The 10,028-nt window shown below is 37.7% G+C and overlaps 1 protein-coding gene across 1 annotated transcript in view; it reads right to left on the bottom strand.

The window, feature by feature from the left end:
- Positions 1-301: 301 nt before the first annotated feature.
- The window catches only part of HPSE (heparanase), a 35,551-nt gene continuing 25,824 nt past the window's right edge, over positions 302-10,028 (bottom strand). The window contains exons 10-12 of the mRNA XM_008517195.2: positions 8,011-8,129; positions 6,699-6,845; positions 302-2,182 (exon numbers count right to left, since the gene is read on the bottom strand). Of these exons, the coding sequence (XP_008515417.2) occupies positions 2,023-2,182; positions 6,699-6,845; positions 8,011-8,129 (426 nt within the window). The 3' untranslated portion in view covers positions 302-2,022. The remainder of the gene's footprint in view (positions 2,183-6,698; positions 6,846-8,010; positions 8,130-10,028) is intronic.

Here is a 10,028-nt window from a genome sequence, read left to right as displayed (position 1 = left end):
ATTATACAAGTTAGAAATTAGGCCTTGATTTATTAAGTGGCAGAGGGGACAGGGAAGAGAAGAATAGACAGGACAGAACCCTGATCATGATTGAATCTACATGAGGTAAGAAATCATATTTGTGCCTGATGACCTCTTTTCTGCAGGGTCAACTCTTCTGGTGTTGGAGAGACTGAAAGTAGACAATATAAAAGAGACAAATAAAAGTAGGAGATATAAACAAAGCAGGGAAGGAAAACAAGGCTTCCAAATGTAGCGATCTGTAGGTTTAAGCTTTATTAAAAAAATAATCATGCTGTACTGTGGTTATAAAAACTACTTTATTTCAAATGTGGAAATATAAAAATCACTTACATATAAAATTTAAGGGTATTGAAGCATCCAAACTTTAAGTTCCAGCTTTAGTTCCTTATAAATGTACTTAAATTTAATTGAGACAATATTTGTAGCAGGCACAAATATAAAGAGGATTATATTTCTAAAAATTAACATATAGGAGAAAATAATGTATTCTATCATTTATCACTGATAAAAAACACAGAACTGGAGTGGTCAGTGCCATAGACTTCCCAACACCCTCTCTGTTCCAAAGGTCACTAGGAGATAATTATAGGAATCTCATTGATGTTGGCAGTGATCGGGGAGCACGGCCATGAGACCCCTTTCCGACCATAGACATGAGGAGAAACAGGACAGTTTTGCTGAGAGAACCTCTGGGAAAGGGTTCTTCAAGGCCATGAAGGAGACAGAAAAAGTTGCTCATCTTCTTTCCCTTGCTGCTGCCAGGTCTGAGTGGGTCCTTGGAACGGCTCCAGCCATCATACCAACAGGTGAAGAACGAAGCCAACACTAAAGCTGACAGAGCAGAGAGATGGGATGAACCTGGCTCCTTGGTGACATACTGAGCCGTGGAGTCGGCCCTACTTGAACTTCTTGTTATGTGGGACTATAAATGTTCTTATTGTTTAAGCCATTTGAATCAAGGTTTTCTGTTCCTTGCAGCCAAAAGCTTCCCAACTAAAACAAGAACTAAAGGTAGATTAAAAGTAAACGTTAACAGACGGTGATAATGTATTGAATTCAATTTTCTCCTCTTGGTAAATAAGTTTCACTTACACTCATCTTTTCATTTCATTTGAAATTTACATCATCCCTTTCCTCTGAATTAATCTTTTTTTGTACTATCACATCTGACTATCTGTCCTCTCACACAGTATTGCTGACAAAGACAAACAGAACAGAGCAAAGAGAGGCAGCAGCTGAATCTAGTTCTCTGTTAAGGAGCAAAGAGATTGTCTCTCTCTTACAGACAATTGAAGGTGGGGGCAGTAAACTGTTTCTGATGGGAGCCCGTAGAAACAGTGTATAGAGTAAAGAATCTGACAATCTTCTACATCGTGGTTTTTAAAAATAAAAACAGGGGCCGGCCCGGTGGCGCAGCGGTTAAGTTCACATGTTCTGCTTCTCAGCGGCCCGGGGTTCGCCGGTTTGGATCCCGGGTGTGGACATGGCACCGTTTGGCATGCCATGTGTGGTAGGCGTCCCACACATAAAGTAGAGGAAGATGGGCACGATGTTAGCTCAGGGCCAGTTTTCCTCAGTAAAAAAGAGGAGGACTGACAGTAGTTAGCTCAGGACTAATCTTCCTCAAAAAAAAAAAAAAAAAAAGAGATAAAAATAAAAACAACTAAACACTTTGTTAAAACTAATAATATATCCTTCACTTACTTGCCTCCTGGCTGTACTGGAAGCATTCACATACATTTTTAACAACCTTAAATAAGAATAGTACATGCAAAGTACTAAGCACAGTGTTTGACACAAGGTCTTCTTATTAGCAGCGGTCTACTTAGAGAGAACGAAACCCTGTGCTGAATCCAGCACTGAATGTCCCTAAAGTCTCTAAAGCTCCCACTAGTCATTTGTAATGCATCTGCTTGCTTTCCTATAGCTTGAGTTTTGCTTTGCTCTTATCAATACGCTTGAAAAAGGCAATCTCCAGGCTAGCGTATCCCTTTCTTTTCAGATGCAAGCAGCAACTTTGGCATTTCTGATCACAAAAAACCCATATGAGAAAGCCGGTAAGCCCAGTGAACTTCCTGGGCGGAGAGGTTTCTCTGTCAAAGCGGGCAAGGTTTGGTCATCCACCATCTTCAGAGTTTCACCGTTGAGTTGGACAGATCTGCAAAGGGGAAAGATACATCCACGTTAGCCAAGTTGTGTGTGCTCCACCTACTCTGCAAAAGTCGGGAGATCCTTTTAAGACGAAAAAAATTTTTGCGGCAGCCTGTATTATATAACTTGTATTTCAACACCAAGTCAGTTAGGTATTTGACCTAGATGATCTTTAAGCTACCCGGTAGAGTTGAGTAGTTGGGACAGAGACCATCTGGCCTGTAAAGCCTGAAATATTTACTATCTGGCCCATCACAGAAAATGGAAGACACGTAACTCATACCACGCAACATGACGGAGGACTAAAAAGGGTAAATATGACATAACTTCTGGATTGTGGCAATTTTATCTGATGGCAAATAATTGAAAACATTTGTATAAAAAGCAAATAGAGATATAGAATGGAATGTAAATTTCACATAAAAAATGACAGTCAATGAAATTTCCCGCTTGTAACTATGTAGAGGTCCGTAAACCCTCTAATGCCCTTTCCCCTGGGAGGTGTGCATTCATTTTCTTATGTCGTTGAGATATTTTGGTTGAAACTATATTGCTGTGGTGAAATGAAAACGATTTTGTTAGGCTAAACCACAGATTCCAAAAAATTTATGTTTTCTTTGCATTTCACTGTTGGGATTCTAATTCAAAACTGAGCCAAAAAATGGGGGGGAAAATATAAGGACAAGTGTTATTTCTTATGCATATTTATTATTATTTAAATCACATTAATACATGCTCACAGCAATAAATCTGATGCAAACAAGAGCTTATAAAGAAGAGCTTTAGTCTGCCTTTAGTTCTACTGATAGTTACTTCCATAATTCCAAACGATGCTTATATCTCTATTATCTTTTTCCCAAATACTTTTTATGTTATAAAATTTTCATAGTGTGAAAAAGTTTTTTATTGTTGAAAATTTAGAAGATTAGTTAATATCAGTTAAATGTATGTCATATATGTAATTCATATAATATATGGAGAACGCTTAAAACAGTACCCTGTATATAGTAAGCATGTAAAAGTATTATCTATCATCATCATTATTATTCAGATAAATAAATATAACAAAAGTAACCTGTTAACTCATCATAACCATTTTTAACATTTTGATATATATTCATCTCTTTTCTATGTCTGCATGTACACACATATTTTCATTTAAACAAAAATGAGCATACAATACATAGTCTCTTAAAACTTAATTTTTCTCCCTTAACACATCCTAACCTTTGCTTACACCATTAAACATTCATCCACGACATCACTTTAATGGCTGCAAAGGATTCCATTGCAAAAGCACATTAGTTTATTTACTTAATTGTCTAATGTTACACATTTGGTTGTTTCTAATTTAGCATTATTATAAAGTTTTCATTTTTTTTAAAGATATTTTTCCTTCTCGCCAAAGCCCCCTCCAGTACATAGTTGTATATATTTTTCAGTTGTGGGTCCTTCTAGTTGTGGCATGTGGGACGCCACCTCAGCATGGTGTGATAAGCAGTGCTAGGTCCACGCCCAGGATCCAAACCCTGGGCCGCCAAAGCAGAGCGTGCGAACTTAACCACCTGGCCACAGGGCTGGCCCCTAAAGTTTTCATTTTTAAAGATCTCTCACACTCTACCCTCATTAAGCATCAGTAAACAGAAAGACTGGTTTCCATTTAACCTTGGTTAGATGCCCAGCTCTGGGTTCTGTACCTAAAGATTTAACGAGATGACCATGATGGAGCCAGAGGCTAACAAGCCCACATTGCAGTTACATGCAGTTCACAGGCACTTGAGTTTTGTTTCAGCGCCTACATCACATTAGTGTGCAGATGGGGTGAGGAGGAAATGCGGTGACCATCATCAGGAAACCACACACAAAAATATAGCCCTTGAAAACATCTCTATGTGACAGTAGTAAGGGCTGTTCTGCATGAAATTGAGAACCATTTACAAGGGTACCCCCAAAAAATTCAGAAATGCTTTAGGAGAGGCCACACAGTTTAAAGTAAATCTGATCATTATAAATTAATAGTGCTGTGGGTTAAGATGATGAAACATGTGCAAGATAATACCTACTACCATCTGGCTATATTGTTTAATCAGCTATAAATATAGCTAAAGGATGCTATCATTGCACTGAGTGTAAGCTTAGGGCTTGCCGATTATCTCCACAGCAGGCTGGGCAAGGAGGGTAGGTCTTTATTTGAGGGTAGTATCTTGTTTCATATTTTGAAGTCAGTAACGTGATAATAGGAAATCAAAGACATGCTTGTCAAATTTCAGATGAAATAGAGCTGGAAGGAATTAGCAAGCAACAGATTGGGCAGAAGTGGGGATGCTGGGCAAAATTTATCTGGGATAAGTATAAAATACTGCTTTTATACTAAAAATATATTCGCTCAAATATTTATTAAATACTTACTATGCAGGACTTTCTATAGGCACTACCCAAGTTGTTCAAGTAAAAATTAAGTTTTAAAAGGGGATCATTGTTCAACCCTCTGAGGTCGTTAATATGAGCAAGCGTGCACACTATGCACTCATCAAACTTATCCGGGATAATTTTGCAACATTTTAAAGAGAGAAAAGTATAAGTAATATATACTCATAAAACATTCTCTATAGTTTCACCAATTATAAAGCATGAAATGTGTGATCAAAACGCAACAGGGTGTGATAAATACAGCTAAGAGAAGACTCGTTGAAGAAATGGAGCATAATTAGCCTCGAGAGAAGAGAATCCAACTGTCCTTTAAATATCTGAGAGTCCTTTTGGAGACAATGGGGTATTCAGCACTGCTCCAGATTAAGGGGAGCAAGCTCGAATTCCCACAAAGGACAAGGGAGTTCCACAGGCAAGTGCAGGAGGTCAGGCATGAGACACCAGGGCCACGTGGGGACTAAGGGGAACTAAAAAGCTGATGACCTGTCTAAAGTACACGACCCCAATTCAACTCCATCCAAGCGGGAAAACAAGGCCGGAGTTGACAGAGTATCCATTTTTACAGAAAAGCAAGAAATGCAGATATTTTAGTAGCTGTCAATTTTTAAATAACTAATTAAAACTAAAAATTAACCCAGACGGCATGCCAACCTCCCCTACCAGAAAAAGAGAAAAAAAAGAAATCCTCTAAACCCGCTTGTCCACAGGCGTGAGGCATAGTTTCCAGGCTCTGCTCTAGAGAATAGATCTGAGCGCAGCCGACAAAAGGCACAGAGAGGCTCACTCTGTCCTGTGAGAGAACAGTCGCCAGGAAAGGCCGCGAGCTCTGACAGAGGAGGAGACGAAAAGAGCAGAATGGCCTTAGATACCCACCGAAGGTTAGACTAGAATGGTCTCTGAAGACACGTCTAACTCCACAACTATTATTCAATTACTTCGGAAAAGCTCTTCCCTTATCAGCATTGGACAAAAATATGCTAAAAATATCCACTTCAAAAAGGGTCAGAGCCCAAATAGAGAAAAGTATCTGTTACCCAAATATACATTATTTACAACAGGAAAAAAAGGTTTAAGCAGTTGGAAAATGGGTAAGTAAACCATGGTATTTTATAAAACATGCAGCCCATTAAAAATGTCTACAAAGCCTGTGTAGGGAAAGAAACTTGGGAAAACTTGTGGATTCCCCCTTCCTTTATCCCATTAGAGGTTGTATAATTACTGTCATAGTAAAACAAAGCAGAGGGACAAAATAAAGGAATGGTGCCCAGTGTTAATAAGGCTGTCGATGGGGGATAGGACTTTGGAGAAAGCATCCTGACTGTACTTTTTCAGGTTCTGATGTTAATTGCCATTGAAAACATCACTCACAGAGCATTTGCAAAGATGGCAAGAAATGGTGAGAATTTTGTAAACTCTTCATTTTTTGTGTTCCAATGTGAGAATAGTTATGATGAAAGAGCTCCTTCCAACACACATTGGACAGAAATCTTACAATATTTGTGTGTCTAACTCTTCAAGGCTTGTAGTCATTCTTGGGTATTCTGTTGAATACGGTCTTTTACAAGACATTTGGCTTTTAAACCAAAATGTATTAGAACCAACTTCAGATAATCCACCTAAAAGGTACGTTTCTGGCCACTTTTTTTCCTTACTCTAACTAATAAAAAAAGCGATACTATAAGAGAATCACACCCAGCTCACGTGGTGTGAGATTTTACACCAACTCCTATGCCTTACATAGCAATTATATATCTCTCTATATAGGTATGCTTTGCTTTAGTGACTGTTACCAAGAATTTTGTCTTTTTAGAGCAAATAACCTGAATGTATTGAGCAGATCTTGATATATCAAGTTGTTTTGAAATGCAAACTGTTCCCTCGGATAACTACTAGTGTGTGTTCCTATCCTTCTGCTTTGGACTCTCAGAGTGATACAGCTGTGTTAATAAGTATTCATACACAAACTTCCTGAATATTAAGAGTTGTTAGGACTTGAAATAGTTGACTTTTTTTGCTCCCTATCAATGCTCTCTATTCTAATAAACATCAAGGAATTTGGTGAAAGTTTGAAATGACCAACAGAAATTACTCACTTGGAAAGTAACCCATCAGGTCCTGAAGGTTTTATGAGGTATTTGTCCACTCGCTTGCCAAATAAATGATATGGTAACTGCAAGTTCTTGGTGACATTGTAGAGGTTTAAGGCATACAGGGTTAAGTCCCCTTCTTTATACCTCGGGCTAAAAGCAAATAGATTAAATCAATACCAATATCTATCTAATTTAAGCAATTAAAAACTTGATTGCAAATATACTCATGGATACTAAGTATTAGTATCTGGGATGATGATAGGCCCTCTTTGTATTCTTCCTTTTGTGATAATATTAGACCACTGATGTGGTCCTATTTCGAAAATGATTAAAAATATTCATGCTACCATTTTCTGGGCTAGAGCATTCTGAGATTTTTGCTGCTTTGCCAGCTGAGTTGTTAGGAAGCCAGTCAGCCCATCCCTATTTAAACATAGGAAGGTTAAATGGTAAAAAGTAAATGCTGTGGGTTCATGTGAATTCAAATTATAAACCATATAAACAGGGGCTTTTTCTAGCCTTATGAAAGACTGAAACAAACAAGAAAATTAAATGTATTGACACTTTTCAGAATTTATGCATCCAAACCATTGCCCCCCGCCTTCTTCCCAGTGAGGCCCCACCATCCATAGAGTTCCCACTCACCAGAAATTGGAAATGATGGGTGGCTTTTCTGGCTAAAATTAGTATTTTAGTATCATCCCATCAGGAAGGACAGATTGAAACCGAGAAGAGAAAAATCTCTCAGATTTAGGAACATTTTTTGCTACCTAAGGCCAGAGTATCGGACAACAAAAACCTGTATGATCCCTACTCTGGAAATTGGGTTGAAACTTTTGAATACAAAATTGTTGTTCTTATTGCTCTCCTTCTTTTAATTCTTTTTCTTCCTTATTAAATTTATCAGATATGATGCAAGGGGATAGTATATTCAAATATTTATTCATTGATATAAATTTATATTCATATTTATGTCCACGCATAGTCATTCAATGAATTAACCATTCATATAAAAATAGTTATATTCTTAAATTTGTACTATTATTTATTTCTTTAAACTTGGGATATATTTCTGTTATGAATTATGACAATTAAAATCATTGTACTAATCTTTGCTGGTCTGCAAATGCCTATATGTAAGCTACTTTTTTTAGCTAGACTGGCACCCATATTATTACGAATACAAACAAAATAGAGAACAATGCTATACCTTAGCCCCGCTGTATGGACAGAGGACAACGGGGTATTAGAGTAGTAAGTTATATGCTTACTAAGTCAAACTTGTTGATTGGTAAAGAGTGTCTTACACACTTACTGATTGATGTTTGTGCAATGAAGGTATACTCGAAGTTTGCTTGTCTCTGGACTTTTCACATTTGCCACTAACACCTTGGTGCCCACCAGTTTCTTGAACAGAAGAGAGAGCCAATAGTCCTAGTCGTGGTGGTTGGGGAGAGAAGGGACAAAAATAGATCTTTACTTATTTTTTTATTTAACAAAAACAGCATCAGGAGAACAGCTAACCTACGAAGAGTGTGACTGTTATCCTAGAGGTATTTAAAGAGGATTCATCTTTCGGTCCGGGTTACCACCATGAATCTGAGGGGGATATCTTGTTTGCTGCTCTTTGTCACTGGAGGACTATGTTTCCACAATTCAGAGGGCCATGCCTGCTGGGAGATATAGCTCAAGAATGCAACTCATTGCTCAGAGAGAGTGTAAATATTCTTTGTTGTCTATCATCCAAGAATTCAAAGTAAAGCTCAAAGCAAAACTTTTAGATACACACACACACACACACACACACAGGCAAGTTTTAAAAACAAAACTTCTACCTGTTTAAGAGACTAAAATAATATCCTTTAAAACCTTTACCTGCCTCCTCCCCCAGCACTGCCATAATGTAATGGATTAGGCAACAATCATCACTTGCTATCAAGGTCAAAAAAAAGAGAGACAACCAGTCATTGTGTGTCTCTTGATGGAAGCACACAACATCACCTCTGAAGAATTCTTGTGAAACAAAATGAAAATCCAAAAATCGAAACAAGCTCAAAGCCATAGATCTAACTACCAGTTTATAGAAAATACAAGGGACAGAAGAACATGCTAAATGACACCACAGGAATAAATTTAGAAAAATCCAGAATGTGGGAAACACTATAGAACAAATTACTTGGTTTCTTTAATTAATAAATTCCAAGGGGGAAAAAAAGAGGGTGGGTGGGACGTAAAGAGGAACAGACTTAAGAGATATATCAAATGCAACATATAAGCCTTGTTTGGATTCTGATGTGAACAAATCAACTATTAAATAAGGAAAATGTGAAACACTGACTAAATATGTGGTGATAGTGAAGAATTATTGTTAATATTTTAAAGTATGATAATCATATCTTGTCATGTCTTTATGAAGGAGATACATACTAAAGAACTTATGGATAAAGTGATATATTTGGGATTTGCTTCAAAGTAACCCAGTAGGAGGGGGTGAGGAGTGGGTAGGGTAATGGATTAAACGAGGCTGGGGATTCATATACTTTTCTCTCTACCTTGAAATTTTCCATAATAAAAAGTTGGTTGGTTGTTTTTTAAACATTCTCAATATATACTCCAACTCTCCTTCTTGCGCAGAGGTAAGGTAGGCTTGACAGGCAAACAGGTTTTGTTTCTCTCCTTAAATTCAAACTTTTCACTGGAGCCAGGAGCAGAATCAAATGTTTTCAGAGGAGACGTGACTCTAGCGTGGTTCAGTAACTGGGAGGGCAGGAAGCACGCAGGCCTGAGCCAGGATTTGTATGGGATTCTTTAGAGCAACACGGGACAACGACGTGACCTCCTGCAGATCACGCAACCTCGTCTGAAAAACGGACCGAAGAGAGCCACCTTGCCACCTTCCAGGATTGTTGTGCAAATCAAATAAGAAAACAGCCATATACGATGGGTTTAAGGCTTATTCCCCTACTCTTTCAAGTTTTTCTAACTGACTGTGACCTTGAGGAAAAAGTATATTTAGTGCACATACACAGGGTTCTTAAGCCAAAGGTTTATGTTGGGGCACTGAGAAGATTTAGATAACATAATAAATAGCTGGTACTATTCATGAAGAGCGGTAGGATAAGATGGCTAATTTCTAGACATTGTAATCAAAGTGAATTTGTAGAAACTATTTATTTACCTTCCTTGTTTGAGGTCCATTTAAGAAAGGGCCAGCAGTAGATTTTCAATATTTGTCTAACAAAATTATCATGTTTGATTTAACTCTGTATAGACGACTCATAGGATCATTGGAGAAGATAGATTCCATTTTGTGTAATGTCATTTTTATAAGAA

This window comes from Equus przewalskii, chromosome 3, assembly GCF_037783145.1.
Source record: "Equus przewalskii isolate Varuska chromosome 3, EquPr2, whole genome shotgun sequence".
In the NCBI taxonomy this organism is placed as follows: Eukaryota; Metazoa; Chordata; class Mammalia; order Perissodactyla; family Equidae; genus Equus; species Equus przewalskii.
Note: the sequence above shows the minus strand (reverse complement) of the source record. Positions and strands in the feature narration are given on the sequence as shown.